Raw genomic sequence first — 20,188 nt, forward strand, 5'->3', positions numbered from 1 at the left:
TAATCAACGGAAGATGGAACAAAAATTATAGGCTACAATGACCAAGAGCCAACAGGTAAGCTGCTACTTTATATTTTGAATGGAGTTGTTCGTAATTGTAGGATGAGAAAGCGCATGCAGCCTCAATTAGCCTAGCAAGCTAGCTATCTTAACTAGCTTCTCCCAGTTTGATGCAGTCAAGACAGGCACCTACTACGTGATGATAACCCAGCTGTGGCAGCTATTAATCTACTATAGCGCGAGTCGGCTTGGTTGGTTGCTGTTCCCGTGTCACTCGCTCACACTCACAGTAGCCTACACACACAGCACAGCCCCTGCTAGAGCATCACCTCTCTTTTCCTCCTCTCCCTCGCGCATTATCAGCTCCGGTTTATAAAGTAGCTTAAAAATGGACTTTACTGCTGCTTCGCTCACTCGGATCAAACTGGGTCTGGATCTGATCAGGTATATATGGAACGGGTCTAGTTGTCCTCGGATCCGTCCGGATGGGAAAGCCCCAGGTTAATTTCGGAACGAGTCCAAAAACAGACCCGTTCCGAAATTAACCTGGGACTTTCCCATCCGGACGGATCCGAGGACAACTAGACTCTGAGGTGAAGGAGTGTTTGTGTGTGTTTGTTAGGAATGCAGCTGTCTCTAGATGAGTTCAGGACTCAAAAGGGTGGTCCCTACGGGTCAGAGCATCACTGAGTCTACGCTCTGGCTAGCACGCTCTTACAGTCAGAGCTACCTCTTAAAGATCTCAGGCAAGAAAATGAACAACTGCGTTTTGAGTTCAGTCTCTCACCCCAATGTTCTGCATGCTTCATTAGTTGTAGAGTTTTTAGAGTAACAACAAATCAGAGAATAAAACATGCTTTACAGACTTCAAGGCTTCAAATAGTATACAAAATCCATCTAAAAGTCATAAAAGAAGAGGGGAGTAAGTGTCAGGAAGATACTGTCAGTGTGAGCTGGCTCATTAAAAAGCCACCTCATCATGTCCTCCACTCTGCCCTTGACTTGGTGCGTGGCCTCCAGTTGCTGCGTCCGTGCGTGCAGGCGTGTGTGTAAAACAAAAGATAAATAATGTGTGTGTGTGTGTGTGTTTCTCACCAATTCCTCATCTGTGCCCTTGACTTTGTATGTCATCCAGGTCTTGCCATCGTCACTGGAGGCCACTTTGTAAGACTTGACGTACTCTGGGCTGCCGATACGCTTTGCACCCTGGGTAATCAGTCCTGTGACCCGCATCCTCCTCTGTAGGTTAATCTGTGGGGAAAAAATTGAATAAAAACAGAAATCAAAAACCTTGTTTGTGTGTGTTTTCGGGATATTATATTGCTTTATTTCTGTGATAATGCCAGAGAAGTCGATGTTTGGAGAATATATTGGCACAGGTGTTGTTAAGCCTGAGATGAAGTCGAGGGCCAGCAAACCATGCCAATATATCCTCCCAACACCGGCTTCGAGGGCATTATCACTTTAATACAACAGGTTGCCAACATTTTCAAATAATGATTGACATATTTTCATTAAAACATTTTTATTACATTTATTCATACTACTATTTCATCCTTCCACAAGATACATTTCCGACACAAATCTAGGGTTGCTAGATACGTGACCCAGTCTTTCTGTTCTGTATCTATGGACGCAACACAATCGTGCATTTTAAATGTTCCATTGTCATACTGGCTGACAACGTTCTTATCCCTTGCTTGCGAGCCAACTATGGCTAACTTACAGTCACATCTAAAAGAAATGAGATAATGTCTAGATTTTTATAGTGGAGATCAAGTTTACAAGTTGTCTGGCTGGGCTGATGAGACAGTGGATTGCTCAGTCAGATGGAACATAGTAAATAGGCATTTTAACGCCATATATTTAGCCGGTGGCAAATTGTGGAATAGACATCTGCTGGAATATGGTTTTAACCAATAAGCATTCAGGATTAGACACACCCGTTGTATAAACTAACACAATTGGTCAGATTAAGAGATTTTAAGTAATAAAAAAAATCTCTAAATAATAGTTGTCAAAATGACTGAACCCTTGTTTTCAATACTCCAGCTTCCTCCCCTTGTGTGTATAATGACAGGCTTTTTTTTATGAGATTGTAGAACACATTAGGAGGGATCTTAAACCAAATATTTCAAGATCCTTGATATCTTTTCTCTGCGCTTATGGACTGGCCTTTCCAATTCAAACCACAAACCAATGGGGTTCCAGTCCAGAGACTTTTTGTCGGGCTATCCCCGACAAAAACAAAATCTTGGTCGGCCGAAAGTCGTCTGTTCTTTCGACCAATCGATTGGTTTAAATTAAAAAATGTGTATTTTTTCATATGCACTACTGTTCAAAAGTTTGGGGTCACTTAGAAATGTCTTTGTATTTGAAAGTAAAGCACATTTTATGCCCATTAAAACATCACATTGATCAGAAATACAGTGTAGACATTGTTAACCTCTCTTGGGTAGGGGGAAATATTTTCACGTCCGAATGAAAAGCGTGCCCAATGTAAACTGCCTGTTACTCAGGGCCAGAAGCTAGGATGTGCATATACTTGGTAGATTTGGATAGAAAACACCCAAAAGCTATTAAAAATGTTTAGAATATGTCTGTGAGTATAACAGAACTGATATGGCAGGCAAAACCCCAAGGACAAACCATCCCCCCCAAAAATGTCAGCCTACCACTGTTTTCAATGGCTGCCACTTTTATTATAAGGCAAAATCCTCCCAGATTACAGTTCCTAGGGCTTCCACTAGATGTCAACAGTCTTTAGAAAGAGTTTCAGGCTGGTTTTTGGAAAAATGAGCCGGAAAATGTAGTTTTTCTAGGTGGCTCCCATTTTGGCTGTAGTGTTTCCAAGTGTGTGGAAGAGAGCGCGTTCTTTGCTATTTTTCTCCGGTAAAGACAATAACGATTCTCCGTCTTAAATTGTATCATTTATTTACGTATTAGGGTACCTAAGGTTTGATTATAAACGTTGTTTGACTATTTTGGAAAAGTTTAGTAACGTTTGGGATTCATTTTGTATGCATTTTGATGGAGGGAAACTGGGTGGATTATTGACTGAAGAGCGCCAGCTAAACTGAAACTAAAACTAAACATAAGTTATGGATATAAAGAAGGACATTATCGAACAAAAAGGACCATTTGTGATGTATTTGGGACCTTTTGGAGTGCCAACAGAAGAAGATCAAAGGAAAGGCATTTTTTATGTCGCCATTTCTGACTTTCGTGGCGCACCTGCCTGGTTGAAATAGGTTTTTCATGTGTTTGTTTGCGGGGCCCTGTCCTCAGAGGCCAACATCCCAGAGTCGCCTCTTCACTGTTGATGTTGAGACTGGTGTTTTGCGGGTACTATTTAATGAAGCTGCCTCAAAGCGAGCAGAAAAGTAATTTAGCTCATCTGGTAGGCCTGTGTCACTCGGCAGCTCTTGGCTGTGCTTCCCTTTGTAGTCTGTTAAAGTTTGCAAGCCCTGCGGTGTAGTACGACTCGATCTTAGTCCTGTATTGACACTTTGCCTGTTTGATGGTTCATCAGGGTGACATAGCGGGATATCTTATAAGCTTCTGGGTTAGAGTCCTGCCCCTTGAAAGTGGCAGCTCTAGCCTTTAGCTCAGTGCAGATGTTGCCTGTAATCAATGGCTTCTGGTTGGGGGTATGTACGTACGGTCACTATGGCAACTACGTCATCAATGCACTTATTGATAAAGCCAGTGACTGATGCGGGGGTACTCCTCAATGCCATCGGAAGAATCCCGGAACATATTCCAGTCTGTGGTAGCAAAACAGTCCTGTAGCTTAGCATCTGCTTCATCTGACCACTTTTTTTGGACTGTGTGATGAAATGAGAACCCAGCTGGCTGTATGTTACAGTCCCTGATGTCTCTCTGGAAGGAGATCCTCACGCTGAGCTTGTCTACTTTATTGTCCAGGGACTGAACATTAGCGAGTAATATACTCAGAAGTGGTGGATGTGTGCATGCCTCCTGAGTCGGACTATAAGTCACTCAGAATACCTCTTCTCTGCCGGCGGCATCTTGGATCAGCCTTTGGGATTATTTCAATTGCCTTGAGGGGTACGAACATAGGATCCAATTCGGGAATGTCGTATTTATGGTCAGAATGCTGGTAAGTTACCGCCGCTCTGACATCCAAAAGTTATTTCCAGCTGTATGTAATAACACAGAAAACATTCTGGGGAAATAATGTCAAACAGAACAAATAAAAAATATCTCAAAGTTGCTTAGGAGCTAGAAGCAGAGCTGGCATGTCTGTCGGCGCCATCTTACTTTTGTAGGCCTAAGTTACAGTATTAAGACTAAACAGGATGTGCTCTTAGGCCTACAGCTTGATGGTGGTTATACAAGGCTGCTATACTAAGCCAAATGATAATGACAGTACTTATTATAATGATTGTCATAATAATAATAACAACAATAAGAAGATCAAGAAATAGGAGGGTTATTATTATAAAATTATTTTTTTCTGACAATTTGTAACAGTGTAAACACAAAATAAATTATAAGTAATATCAGAGAGGCTGTTCTAACAAAAAAAGTGTAAAGCCTTTATTCCAGCATAGCAAAGATTAAAAACAGCCAAATTTGTGAAATTGTTTATCAGACATTGTGGTTGCTTGAGGCTTGGTGCTCATGGTATCAGTATGCTATTAAACAAACACTCAAACAGGATCTGTCATATTTCTCTAGCTAAATTGATATGAATGATTTATAAAGCCAGGCAGATTTAACAGTTAGGCTGTTGATTATAGACCTAATTAAGTTGGGGTTTCCTCTCTCCTTACTATTCTTATACAATTAAGGCAAGGGCTGTTTTTTTGTCTCCTAACTCCACTGCTGCTTCCGCCGCATTGTTCTCAACACCCATATGGTGGGTAACTTTGCTATTATGCACACAGCAACATGGTCTAGGAAAAGGCAGCAATTCAACAGCACACTGATATTTCAGATCCGCAGACACCAACTGCTATCAACGTGGAGGAAAGCGCATTTGTAATAAAATATTATTTTTATTAGTGTTGCACCATTGTTCTTATGTAATATTACCATATAGGCTACAATTTCAGTCGCACATGTCTTAGACCGATGGACTGTGCCATCCCCATGGCGTCCAGAATGGATTAGTCCACTCAGACAGGTGCGAATCAGACAGGTGTGTTGTACGCCCATTTTCTTTTTTTTACTACGTGCTCGACTAAAGAAATCTCGGTTGACCGTCAGCCTATCAACCAAATAATCGACCAGTCGACTAAATGGGATCAGCCCAAGTGGATTTTGATGTGTGCTTGGGGTTTTTGTCTTGCTGGAAGATTCGCTTGCGGCCAAGTTTTAGCCTCCTGGCAGAGGCAACCAGGTTTTGGGCTAAAATGTCCTGGTAGGTAGCCTAGTGGCAGGCAGCACAGCGGTTAAAGTAAAATTCCACCCAAAATATATATTTTGTTATTCGTTTCATTACTGCATTGTTGATATAGTCCCAGCATGTTTTGCATGTCAGCAATCACATTTTCTGTATTTTGAAAGTTATATATCTTGAAAATGTGTTTGCTGATATGCAAAACATTTTGGGACTATATCAACAATGCACTAATGAAACAAATACCAAAATATACTTTGAGTTTTCCTTTAAGTGTGTTGACCCAGTGACCGAAAGGTTGCTGGTTCAAATCCCCAAGCCGACAAGGTGAGCAATCTGTCGATGTGCCCTTGAGCAAGGCCTAATATACGAGTGTTTGCTCAATTATTTAAATGTAAATTGTCATTGTATTTGGTAATGTTCATGATGCCGTTGACCTTAAACCAGTGGAAGCAAAATGGCCTCATAACATCAAAGACGCACCACCATCTTTCACAGTAGGTATGAGGTACTTTTCTGCAAACCTACCACTGGTGTGCTTGTCCAAAGAGCTCTATTCTCATGTCATCTGACCATAGCACAAGTTACAATCCAAGTGCCAATGCCTTTTAGCAAACTCCAGGAAATGCTTGTTGAGGTCAACGGCATCATGAACAGACAGACACAGACACTCACACACACTTAAGGCTTTCTGTTTTCTTAACACACCCTACACTCACAGAGCGATGAGTCTCAGATCAATCTCAGAGTAATCTTATGCATTTACATTGCGTCAAAATAATATTAGTGTACATTTGGCAACTGCTGTTTCCTCACGGATGATACCACACCTAACACCCTGGGTGAAATGAGGGGAAAACCCAAATGATCTCTGTCCCACAAGGATGAGCGACATCCTACTGTGAAAACCAAAAAGGCCCCTCTTCATGATAATAAAAAAGCAACACTTTTTTGGGCCTAACTTAAATTCTGCACTGGAGCATGAGAATGCATCATGACCACGTACTTCTTTACTCGCAGGCTACAGTAACTCCAATATCAAGTCTCCTTGACAACGTCTTTTACGCAGCATCCTCAATGCAACCAAAGCCACAATTAACCCCTACTTATTCTCCATTTCTTGTTTATCTCATATTCTGGAGAACAACAGTAGCATATTCTCTCTAATTAGGCTACAATAACTAAAAGGCCAGCGCTCAGGTAATTGGCGTGATCCTTCACACTGATAATGACCACTTACAAACACACCTCAGTCACCCCACCTAATACTGATGCCTTTGTCCAAGCTGCCATTCCATGTCAGTGTGGCACTGTTGAGAACATCTGCCACGATACTGCTCAGTGGTGTTTGTCAGTTTGAGGAAATCGATTCAGTGTGAGCAGACTGACATAAAAGGCCCTTAATACCCCCGGCTGTATATCAAAATGACACGGCATCACATGAGGATCATTTTCCCAATCATGATCTCAATTCGGCAGTGACAGGGAGGAGCTCAGCATGCGCTCCATGGACGCACGAGAGGAAGGGGGTAGGTCAGGAAGAGATGGCCCAGTTGAGGGTCTCTGAGACGGGAAAGGGTTGAGAGCCTTTATCTGGCACCCATCTTGGCTACTCTTCAAATTTTAGTCCTGTGCTACTGCTTATTGGGACCTCACTTGTGTGTAAATTAGTTCACAGTTCACACACAAACTGTATAGTGTAAATATGTACTCCAAACAAACCCACCCTTTTTCATAAAACAAAACTATTCAACATGTATTGCATCCACCCACACCCATCTGCAAACGGTATATGGGTCTTTCTATAAACTAGGGTACCAGTGAGGATTTCTTACACTGGACAACTTGTTACAGCAGTTCATAAGTCATTGATAATAATCTGCAAATGTTTTTAATGTCATTACATTAAGATACAAGGGGATCATAGCTATATTCAATCAAATTCACTAGTTGATTTAAAACCTATAATTTAACCCTTTATCATGGTTGTGTCTTGACAGATTTGTCCAAAATCGTGTGACAAAACTTTTCTGTCCTTGCATTTATGGCACTGTAAATTGTAATCATATATTAAGAATTAATCAGTTAAATTAGACATTGAATGTGAACCCTGTAAGAATCTAGCTGAAAGATCTCAGAAATGTAGTGTAACTACTCAACATTTTGTGTCTCCTTATGTCTCCTAAACAGTTTATGCTAAATTTAACCAAAAACGTTACCTTACATTGATACTTAAAACCTAAATCGATACTGTCATGTGGTTCTTCAATAATTATGCATAATACTTTTTGGATGTGTATTTGGGGGTGGTTTCCTGGACAGAGTTTAATTTATGTCAGGATAAGGCTAATTCTACTTAAATTAATCCAGATTTTTTTTAAGGCTTTCTGAGATGTTACTGACCTTTAGATTAACTAGTACTAGACTAGGGAGTCCCAGTCAAAGATAAATAAGGACAAACCAGTTAATCTTTGTGAAGCCTAATTAGATTAACATTGTGCATTTGGTGTTGACCTGAGGATCCTCTTAAGGATCAGCGTTCCATCAACGGGACAGTTGTAAATCACGCAGCTCGTTATGTCAAGATCGCAGATTTTAGAGTAACAACAAATGTCAGTACATAGTCTTATATTGGCTGAAAGCTAAATTCTTGTTAATATAACTGCACTGTCCAATTTACAGCAGCCATTACTGCGAAAAAATGGCATGCTTTTGTTTGAGGAGAGCTCCTAACAAAAAAAAAAAATGTTTCCACCGGGATAGATTTGATAAATTCACCTCTGAAGGTGACATGTGTACTTACATTTTTTTTAACCTTTATTTAACCAGGTAGGCCAGTTGAGAACAAGTTCTCATTTACAACTGCGACCTGTCCAAGATAAGCAAAGCAGTGCGACAAACAGCAACACAGAGTTACACATGGAATAAACAAATGTATAGTCAATAATACAATAGAAAAGTCTATACGCAGTGTGTGCAAATGAGGTAAGATTAGGGAGGTAAGGCAATAAATAGGCCATAGCGGCAAAATAATTACAATTTAGCAATTAAACACTGGGGCGATAGATGTGCAGAAGATTAATGTGCAAGTAGAGATACTGGGGGGCAAAGGAGCAAAAAAAATATAACAAAATGGGGATGAGGAAGTTGGGTGGGCTATGTATAGGTGCAATGATCTGTGTCTCACCAGCTTCAGTGATTTTTGCAGTTCGTTCCAGTCATTGGCAGCAGAGAACTGGAAGGAAAGGCGGCCAAAGGAAGAATTGGCTTTGGGGGTGACCAGTGACATTTTCTGCTGGAGCGCGTGCTATGGGTGGATGCTGCTATGGTGACCAGTGAGCTGAGATAAGGCGGGGCTTTACCTAGCAAAGACTTATAGATGACTTGGAGCCAGTGGGTTTGGCGACAAATATGAAGCGAGGGCCAGCCAACAAGAAAATACAGGTCGCAGTGGTGGGTAGTATATGGGGCTTTGGTGACAAAACGGATGGCACTGTGATAGACTGCATCCAATTTGCTGAGTAGAGTGTTGGAGGCTATTTTGTAAATGACATTGCCGAAGTCAAGGATTGGTAGGATAGTCCGTTTTATGAGGGTATATTTGGCAGCATGAGTGAAGGATGCTTTGTTGCGAAATTGTAAGCCGGTTCTAGATTTAATTTTGTATTGGAGAAATCTGAAATCTTGCTTTGATTCATATTCCAAAAGGTCCCAGAGATAACATGAAGTGCTGTTTTGTTACATAAAATCATTTTTCATATCTTAAAAAGGTCCATATAGCATGCACGATAGATTTTGTATTTCCACTTGTTTAATTTGCAAAGAAAGGAATCTGAAAATCTCACCCTAAATGTTGTTTCAATGAGTGAAATCACGTCCGTATCTATTCCTCAGAGATCCTAGAAGGTAGCAAGACTTCACTATTTCATTAGGGGTGTAGTATATCCTATAGGACACCCTATTTGGTCAGAGAGCAACGCCTTTATGACACGCCGATGACGCGGGCGGCCATCACTTGAACGACTGTATCTTTGTCAAATAAGCACCAATCGGGGTCAAACAAAACTAGCTAGATAGCCAATGAGCTGGGCTTTACGGGAGTATATGTAAACCATGTATATGTTGTAAAATGTAGCTTCTAACCTTGTACGACAGCATGCCTTTTCATTTTGGACAAAAATTATAAGGATATTCAGAGTTTTGAAGTTATGAAAACTGGTTGTTATGCAAATGTTGAACTTATATGGCTACTAATACATGGAAAGCTAAATCATAGTCCAAGTATATTTGACGATATTCTTGCAGAAAAAATGGAATATGAATGCAAATGTCTCCTTCACGATTTGCCCAAATGTACCTTGGGATCAGTCATACTCCAAGTTATCCATCTGAAACTTTGCACATACACTGCTGCCATATTGTGGACACTATCTGAATTACAACCAGAGTGATGGCTATAACAGTGACCTTTCTCTTGCATTTGAAAGATGGTGGAAAAAAACAAAGGTTGGCTATTTCTTTGTATTTTCTTCTACCAGATCTATTGTGTTATATTCTCCTACATTCAATTCACATTTTCCCAAACATCAAAGTGTTTCCTTTGAAATGGTACCAAGAATATGCATATCCTTACTTCAGGGGGCTGAGCTACGGGCTGGTAGATTTGGGTATGTAATTTAGGTGAAAACTGAAAAAAGGGGGCTATCCCTAAGAAGGGACACCAATAAATATGCATTGTGTCGAATTGGACTAAGTCACCTTAACCAAACAATTGACAGAGGTAAAACGTTTTTTTTTCAACAAATTTCAATGACTTTGAAAAAAACATCTTAATGTGAACCCAATTACTGAGAAAAAACAGCATTATTCATCAATAGAAAAAGAATGTCCGGACTACAATTTGTAATGAATTCAACTCAAATGAAAAAGTAAACAAAAAGGTAAGATACTGTAGCCCACTTTTACAAATCAGAGTCACTTTGAAATGTTAGTTTTCTTGTGCAACACAACACAGTGGAGCCTAAATGTATTTGTGTGTCAGAAATATAACAAACCATATCAAAGATAATTATTAATATACTTTCTATATTGTCTTCCTTAAGTCCTGTGGAAAACCATGAAATGTAACTTAAAGAAGACATGCTGTTGATGGTAGGGAGCATTTCAATACTGGTGGCAGACGAGTTGGGGGACTCATTGACTTTGATAATTTATAGACAGCAAATCCTGGAAGGTATCACTGAAGATGACCATTTGGACAGTTCAACTGGGGGACCGTTCCAATTCTCATTTGGTAGGACACATTCACTCCACATGTGCCATCCCAGGACTGCAGGGAATATGTAATGTCAGTCATCTCTTGCACACCCATAATACAATTATGTAATGAACTCAACTCTTGAAGAAATAATGTTCTCTAATGCAGCAATGCAATCATTATTGTAGAGACAGATGATCACCATAGCATGGAGGGGATAAGACCGGCTGAAGGTCAGCTTGCTACATGTGCAGCAGCCAGGAGGGTAGATTGGGTCACTAACCCAGGCCAGAGGACAAAGACAAAGAGGATGCGCATGCATGAAAAACTGGCCATGGAAGTTAACGAGCTCAAACTAATATATTTAAAAGAAGAGCATGATATGAAGATGCAAATCTTTTATGTTGAGTTGGTTACGAAAGAGGATAAGAGAAACATGAAGCAGCACCAGTGCCAATGTCTGGGTACATCTGGGTCACCTGGGTCATCCTCATCTTCAATCCGATGATCTGGGCAGCCATGGTGTTTGAGGTAATTGTGAAGCACTGCTGTTGCAATTATGACAACGCAGCATCTTCTTGGTTGAAGGCGCAATGTTTTTCTGAGACACTGGAATCAACTCTTCCATACACCAAATATGCACTCCACTACACATCTGGTGTGGATATGAGCTTGGTTTTACCATCATTGCTCAGGTCCTATTGCATGAAGATAGGGGGTGAACAAGAAGTTTGTTTGTGCATTACTCATGATTTGCACCATTCCAACGTGCAACAATGTTGTACATTTATTGCGAACCAGTTTTTACAATCCCTGTACTCCTCAGCATCTGCTGTAGAGAGACACTTGATGGGAATATGACATACATCTATACAGACAATGACTCCAGGGAAGTTCCCATATTCATAGAACTCTATCTTGTAGTTGGCTTGGGCAGCAGCATCAGGGAACTTGCTGTAATTGTCTTTCAATTCATATTTACCATTGCAGACTTTGTGGACTATTCTGCATAGAGTCGGTTCACTTATATCACACAAATCACCTGTTTCATGACAGAACGCTCCAGATGACAAAAACCTCAAGGTGATCAGTACTGATCAGCAAAAAAAGAAACGACCTCTCACTGTCAACTGCGTTTATTTTCGGCAAACTTAACGTGTAAATATTTCTATGAACATAACAAGATTCAACAAATAAGACATAAACTGAACAAGTTCCACAGACATGTGACTAACAGAAATGTAATAATGTGTCCCTGAACAAAGGGGGGTCAAAATCAAAAGTAAAAGTCAGTATCTGGTGTGGCCACCAGCTGCATTACATACAGCAGTGCATCTCCTGCTCATGGACTGCACCAGATTTACCAGTTCTTGCTGTGATATGTTACCCCACTCTTCCTCCAAGGCACCTGCAAGTTCCCGGACATTTCTGGGGGGAATGGCCCTAGTCCTCACCCTCCGATCCAACAGGTCCCAGACGTGCTGGTGGCATTGTCATGCTGGAGGTTCATGTCAGGATGAGTCTGCAGGAAGGGTACCACATGAGGGAGGAGGATGTCTTCCCTGTAACGTACAGCGTTGAGATTGCCTGCAATGACAACAAGCTCAGTCTGATGATGCTGTGACAGACCATGACAGACCCTCCACCTCCAAATCGATCCAACTCCAGAGTACAGGCCTCGGTGTAATGCTCATTTCATCGACGATGAATTTGACCATCACCCCTGGTGAGACAAAACCGCGACTTGTCAGTGAAGAGCACTTTTTGCCAGTCCTGTCTGGTCCAGCGACGATGGGTTTGTGCCCATAGGCGACTTTGTTGCCGGTGATGTCTGGTGAGGACCTGCCTTACAACAGGCCTATAAGCCCTCAGTCCAGACTCTCTCAGCCTATTGCGGACAGTCTGAACACTGATGGAGGTGTAACTCGGGCAGTTATGGTTGCCATCCTGTACTTGTCCCGCAGGTGTGATGTTCGGCTGTACCGATCCTGTGCAGGTGTTGTTACACGTGGTCTGCCATTGCGAGGACGATCAGCTGTCCGTTCTGTCTCCCTGTAGCCCTGTCTTAGGCGTCTCACAGTACGGACATTGCAATTTATTGCCCTGGCCACATCTGCAGTCCTCATGCCTCCTTGCAGCATGCCTAAGGCACATTCACGCAGATGAGCAGGGACCCTGGGCATCTTTCTTTTGGTGTTTTTCAGAGTCAGTAGAAGGGCCTCTTTTAGTGTCCTAAGTTGTCATAACTGTGACCTTAATTGCCTACCGTCTGTAAACTGTTAGTGTCTTAACGACCGTTCCACAGGTGCATGTTCATTAATTGTTTATGGTTCATTGAACAAGCATGGGAAACAGTGTTTAAACCCTTTACAATGAAGAACTGTGAAGTTATTTGGATTTTTACGAATTATCTTCGAAAGACAGGGTCGTTTCTTTTTTTTGCAGTTTATATTTTCACACATTATCATCTGATCCACAAAGGAATTTTCTGAATGATAGTCAAGTGATGAACAGATGTTGTGACAGCAAATGCAATGCAACAACAGACCAAGTACTGGAAAATAAAGGGGTTCCCGAGAAATGTCCATTCGTGAAGACAATTGTGCCTGGATCCATATTGGATCTAATAATCCTAGAGAATTGAGGTTGATCACCTGTTGTTGTCTGCTTGCTTTACAGCAGAGTCTCGTTAGATTTAACAGAGAAAGCATCAAGGTAATGTTTATGTTCTCTTATGTTTGTGTGCCTCGGATCGGACACCAAGTTTAGTGTGTGCAATTTTGTAAGATAGACTATTGCACAAAACCCAATGCTATTCCTATTAATTATTTAGGATATAATGGCAAAAAAAATTCTAAGCCTTGGAGGCTTATTTACAATATGATCTGGTACTGAAATGACATGACAAATAATTGTCTTCCATGTTACACCTGCAACTTGAAACAAAACAAGGGGTTTGAAGTAGTCTATTCAAACTTCAATTTGGAGTTGAGAAATTCAAGTACTGGAATAGGTCTACCTTGAAACTCAGAACATTTCCTCAATTTGGTGCTCGAAAAGTTCTTATAATTATTGTATCCAATTCCCGCTCCCTTATAATAATATGAGATTCATTTTTTTTCTCAGTTTTTGTGAGAGAGCGATGCTGAGATTCAAAAGGTGAGATTAAGGCTACCGCTATTCATGGCTTTATTATGTGTGCCTGCGTCGGCAATATAGGCTACAGACAAATTGGCATGCATGCATCCAATCTAAGTCAGGCAATGTCCAAATTATTCTCACATATTTTAGAATGTAATAATAATTCAATATCAATATTTTTTATTATTCTTAAAGTGTTAAAAAAAAGTTGGCAATTTTCTTTTTTTTGGGGGGGGGGGGGTTCTATATTAGGTCCTACGTGTATATTGATATATATTATTCAATTGTATAATTTGATTAATTCACCCTTAGCGCTGACACTGCGTCATTCACACAGGCTGTAGTAATTCCGGCACATAGTCTTCAGAGTCAGAAAGTACTGGTTGCAAACTGTGTTCCTGTCAGAATTAAGAACACGCTTTCATGCCAGGCTGATTAGTCCAGCTGACTTAGTAGACACCTCATGTTGAGAATGTGAACGCTGTTTCTAGGCAGTAGTTTAAATCTTAGTGTGTAGAGGAAGTCAGCACTGAACTGTAAACTTGACTGATCATATTATTACTTCATTTAATTGTTGTTGTTCACATTTGTTCATACTATAATGAGATATGATAATCCCAGTAAGAGTTTTTGCTGCACCTACGTTAACTATTGTACTTCAAGATACACTGAGGGCATGAAACATTAGGAACACCTACAAGGAGTCGAGCGTTTCACAGGGATGCTTGCCCATGTTGACTCCAATGCCTCCCACAGTTGTGTCAAGTTCGCTGGATGTCCTTTGGGTGGTGGACCATTCTTGATACACACGGGAAACTGTTGAGTGTGAAACACCCAGCAGCGTTGCAGTTCTTGACACACTCAAACTGGTGCGCCTGGCACATACTACCATAACTGTTCAATGGCACTTACATTTTTTGTCTGGCCCATTCACCCTCTGAATGGTTCACATATACAATCCATGTCTCAATTGTCTCAAGGCTTAAAAATCATTTAACCTGTTTCCTCCCCTTCATCTACACTGATGAAGTGGATTTAGTAAGTGACGTCAATAAGGGATCATAGCTTTCACCTGGATTCACCTAGTCAATCTATGTCATGGAAGTGTATAGCCACACATACTGTAGGGTACATGTACACTATTTCAGTATTATTAAAAGTATGACATTGTCTGAATGATTGATTTGGTCTTCAGTATTACAGGGCTGGGGGCAGAGCCAGGAACTATTGAGAACTATAGATCCACATGAGGAACAGACAAACACGCAGAGCAGGGGTGTTATACCTGAACAACGACAGGGCTGCTAGCTCTAACCCTCAAACTGATTTCAGATGAGAAAACAAGCACATACAAAGGCACTCACACACTTTCAGAACACACCGCCCACGAGCCTAAAACTCCACAGCGCTGAGAGAAGTCTATACCTCTCTACTCACGTCCCAATTACCAAGAAGTCCCTCTCCTGAAACCCAGAGCGCTCCCAGAATCCACATCATCATCCCACGTGGCGTCATTAAAGCCAACCAAACCGCCTCAGTGATTCATATCTGATTTTCCTTATACACTACATGCACTTGGTTGCTTTTCTTTTGCTCTCTGTTTCTCTCACCTTTCCCTTCCACATGTCTCTGTCTTCTCTCACTCTGCCTCTCCCCTCAGATGATGTAGTTGGATCATTCTTTCTCTACACCCTCCCCTCCTCTTGCTCTTTGACACGTTCTCTCTCTCTCTTCCGCCTCTCTCTCTTCCGCCTGGCTCTGTTTCTGTGAGCAACCCCTGATAGTGTTTGTTGTTTAACCTGTTAGGAATTAACACAGTGTTGCCAGTTACAGCCTCTCACTGTACTGCGGGCCTAATTCAATTTCATCACACCATCTTCGGGTCCTCATTTATGTGCTCGTTGTCAGAGATTCCCCGGAAAGATTTACACTGGGTTCCAGAGCCAACGGCACAAGGTATCACACGAACTGATTTGATTTGAAATAACAGGTGAAAAAAGATATAACACAGCTCTATTGTGTAAGAGACAATGGGAGTTCCTATCACTAACTGCTTTCAATATCCCCACAGTGTAATGTACCCATTGTTGCTAATACAATTCCAACTAAACAGACCCTTACACTCAGACCCTTACAGTAAAACTCTGTGGTGCAGCAGTAAGTTGTTGGCTTTAGTAGCCTACAATCAGTTGGAATACCAGGTTCGGAACCAAAAAGTGTTCTACCTGGATCCAAAAAGGGTTATCCAAAGCGTTCTCCTATGGAGACAGCCGAATAAACCCTTTTAGGTTCTAGCAGCTTTTTTTTTTTGAAGAGTGGAGATTTCTGAACTGGCCCCTCTGAGACAAACGTTGGAGAAGTGTGTATGTCTGAGTGAAGGGTATGTATTTGTATTTTACTAAAAACTTCAGAGGTATATCACATACGTGCTGTGATTCACTCTAGCAACCCCACTGGTAATACATAGTGATGGGAAACTGAGGCTTTCTGAAGACGGTGCGCTCACTTAATTGTACTGAAAAACGTTTCATTTCTTGGAGCTTCATTATTTGTTCACAAGGTACATTAGGCACATCTGCTGGTCAGCCATAAATAGCAGCGTTTGATTATCAGAGACGTTTTTTTTTTCTCCACTGTTTTAAGCAAAACTGTGGTGCAGCGGTAAGTTGTTGGCTTTAGTAGCCTATAATCAGTTGGAATACCAGGTTCGCAGCTTACATCACGTTTCCCTTTTTTGCATTCAAGTTGAATATTTTTCAAAAACTGAAGCTATGGCATTATTTAGGATGCTTAAGACAGAAGCTTATTATACTATACTAAATAAAACAAAATATTTGAACAACAGTGCAGAAAGTGTCATTTCACATAAAACATTATTTTTTAATAAAATCGAGATAGCGTGCTTTCATAGCGAATCGACCACATACCATCACGTCCCTGAATGTTCCATAGTTCCTTACTCTACCTGCTAAGCTACCGGTCAGGTGAAACTTTTTGAACAACATCCTACCTATATTTGTAATGTACGGTGTTCAGTAGAGGTCAGTGTTTGAAAGCAGCTTGGAATTGAAGAAAGCACCAGCACCACAGCAAAATCTGTGGGATCTTGCGTTTTGTAACACATGGTTTGAAAAAGCACGTGATCAAACGAAGCTTCGGACGTCATTGATGACGTACTTCTGAAAAGCGATACCCACATCTGCACACTGCTTTGAAGTTAGCTGCGTAGCGATTTCGACGCATACCTCGGAGCTCTGGTATCAAACGTAACATCACTGGTAATACACACACAGGAGCAGAACCAACAGCTTTTTTGTCCAGTGCTCAGTTAATTAGCCAGTTAACCCAATCAGTCAACTGAAACACTAATTAACTGTAAAGGACCTCAATTAGGACCAAAGTCCCTTCAACTCTCCAAACAGATACATTTCAGACAGTGAGGGATAATTCACAACTTCCTAAACTCCAGTTAATACTGCATTGACGCCAATATTCAGATGTACACACACTTATCAGATCAACATTCTCTCTGGTGCGACGGTTTTTGTAGACACATTCATCTCTGTCTAGTAACCTGAGTGACTCGTGTCTCCCGGCCGGTATCTGTCTTACCTGGATCCAGGGCCATCTGTCGTTCTCGGCAGCCGTCCAGGCGTTGACCAGGCCCTTCTTGTTGAGCCGGGCAAAGTAGGGGTACCATTTCTGCAGGCCGAACAGAGCACGGTGGGTGGACGAGGCTGTTATCTGCTGGTTGGAGATGATGCCCCCCTCCATGCCCAGTGGTCCAGAGCATTCTGAGAGGACAGACATATATATGTATGAGGTTAGATGAAGGATAAAATATGTATGCAACCATACTTTTCACACATATCTGTCCAGTGAGTTACAGACATACACATATGCACCAAGACAGATATGTATAGCTGTGTACCAAAGGGGCAGCATTCTTTCTTCATCAGAATAATCTCATCATCCACAGTCCGGTTCTCTACAACAGTGCTGCTTTTCATTGTTCCTTCCTCTGTCCATGATTTTCTGTTGTAGTCCATCTCTGTCTCAGAGATGAACAAGATGTATTCCTTGGTTGGGCTCCCCTCCGTTACATCAGGCAGAGTCTCAATCATTGACACTGTGTCTTTCCCTCCGCTAACTGAAATTGTATCTTTATTGCTGCTCTCTCTCAAGGAAATCCTGTCCTTGATGTCGTTAAGAGACAGGTCACTTTGACTTGTATTCGTCAAACTTTTCTCGCTGCTCCAGTTCATAGCCAAGACATCCTCAATGTTTCCACTATGACACAGCCCTCTCTCATTGCAGCCCGTGATTACAGGGCCATCCACATGCACAGGAGCCATGGGTCTTTTCTCCAAGTCCTCCACCAAAAAGAGGGCCCTCAAACTGGCTCCAAAGGAGCTCCGACTATTCTGTCTGGACAACATAATCAACAGTCAACAGACTGCAACAGTTTTTACCTTCAAGGCTGCAGAGCTAAAGTGGAGAGGCATGACACAAAAACGGCTCTAATGAAATCATCCAAAGTGTTAAAATCCTTTTCAGAGCACTCAGCTTTTTTTCCAGGCCTTATTTCTTCCTACTTAGGAACTGCTAAGCAGCATCTCCAGTTACAATAGCAGCCTTTTAACAGCCACATTTGTGGATTTGAAACTCTGCCAATGCCTTCAAAGATAAAAGGCCTTTTGTGCTGAACTTGGAGTGCTTATTTTTGTCGTGCCCCCGCTATAATGTGCACCTTGTCAATGGTGTAATTTACCATTATCAAACAATTCCTAGAAAGTCTCATTATAAAGAGAGGTAGATATGTCACATGCCCATCCCAGTGAGTAACTGTTTGCCAAGACATGGCAAATTCTGGCTGCTCTTCCATCAGTACTTTTAAGTGGAAGCATTAACAGCAATTGTTTCGATAGCTGCACAACAGCCCTCAAATGGCAGGTGTTTAGCACCTACTATTCTAGATAAGACTTAGTATAATAGCTAGTCTGTGTGCAAAGACATCTGGTTTGTTCTCAAATCACACAACAGTTTATTAGATTTCACCTACCTCACTCTGTGGTCAATTAGAGTGATATCTGATATCCATGGGAATGGAAGGATTTGGAATGACCATGTAGCAATAACAACTGTCAGTTTTTGGATCTATTGGTGCTATCTGGAGAAAAGTAGTTGTGCTATAGACATGAGTCTTCATTAATTTCAACTCCACAACAAATTACAGACGCTTTATAAAGTCAATGCAAGTAGATAATAGGAGATTGACAATCTTCTGACTTACTGAATAAAAACAAAATGTTTTTCTCTTTTCAAAATAGACCAATTCAATGTGCTGCATCTCAACCATCCGCCCTTGTGTTTCATGTTAAGAGGACCACTGTGAGGACTTGAAGAGGTAAAAGGGGGCAGCTTCCTCTTCCACAGCTTCCTCTGTACCCACCTTTGCACTAACTCTTTTGACTCATCACCTATGCTGCTGCCACTGCTTATTATCTATCCCGTTGCCTAGTCACTTTACCCCTACCCACGTGTACACATCTACCTCAATTACCTCATACCCCTGCACATCGACTCTGTATAGGTACCCCGTGTATATAACCAAGTTATTGTTACTCATTGTGTATGTATTCCTCGTGATATCTTTCTATTCTTTTTCCATTTTTCTTTCTGCAATGTTGGAAGGGGCCTGTAAGTAACAATTTCACTGTTAGTCTTCACCTGTTGTTTACGAAGCATGTGACAAACAAAATGTAATTTTAATGCCATTAGAGTGTTTTGCTCAGTGGGGCATTAACAAGGCTGTTATGACACTGCTTTGCAAAGCATATTTTAGGCCTCTGTAAACAACGTCCTTGAGCGTTCCCAACTAACAGCCTCGCTGGGCAAAAACACTGCTGAGTAGCTAACTATGGCACTCTCCTTAGGCGAACAAACCAGCATGTCATTGACGTTGAGCTAGGCTCAAGCATAAAGGTGTCTTGTGCTTTCAGACCTGCTTCGTATGCTTAGTTTGTAATGAATACTTTCCATCAGGCACCCACTTCACATAATTGCATATAATTACAGATAAGTATTTCTTTAACTGACATAGCACGTCTGATTGAGGATACATTTGTAAACCTGGGTAAGTTAAAAGCTAGCAACGACTAAGCATCCCCTAAACACCCACCCCTCTCTGGCTAACACTTACGTTTTCATGCAGGCATGACCAACATGAATATCACATGGACTTGGGAGAAACCACACTTAAACGTTTGCATTTTTAAAGGAAGTCACAGGGTTAAAAATATTGTTGCCTGAGTGGCTAATAACAAAGAAACAATGAAACATTGTTTTAATTTGTACTAATTAGAAAGTATTCCAGCTTTTTCCATTCAACAGGTAACATATAAGGTTATTTTTTTTTAAAT

At 41.2% G+C, this 20,188-nt stretch overlaps 1 protein-coding gene across 3 annotated transcripts in view; it reads right to left on the reverse strand.

Moving 5' to 3' along the window:
- The window catches only part of LOC106580141 (EGF-like repeat and discoidin I-like domain-containing protein 3), a 314,416-nt gene that overhangs the window by 89,599 nt on the left and 204,629 nt on the right, over positions 1–20,188 (reverse strand). For all 3 annotated transcript variants that reach the window (XM_014160860.3, XM_014160861.3, XM_014160859.3), the window contains 2 exons: positions 17,379–17,560; positions 1,096–1,251 (listed from right to left, as the gene is read on the reverse strand). In XM_014160860.3, the coding sequence (XP_014016335.3) occupies positions 1,096–1,251; positions 17,379–17,560 (338 nt within the window). The remainder of the gene's footprint in view (positions 1–1,095; positions 1,252–17,378; positions 17,561–20,188) is intronic.

The sequence above is a fragment of the Salmo salar genome, chromosome 20 (assembly GCF_965601325.2).
Source record: "Salmo salar chromosome 20, fSalSal1, whole genome shotgun sequence".
In the NCBI taxonomy this organism is placed as follows: Eukaryota; Metazoa; Chordata; class Actinopteri; order Salmoniformes; family Salmonidae; genus Salmo; species Salmo salar.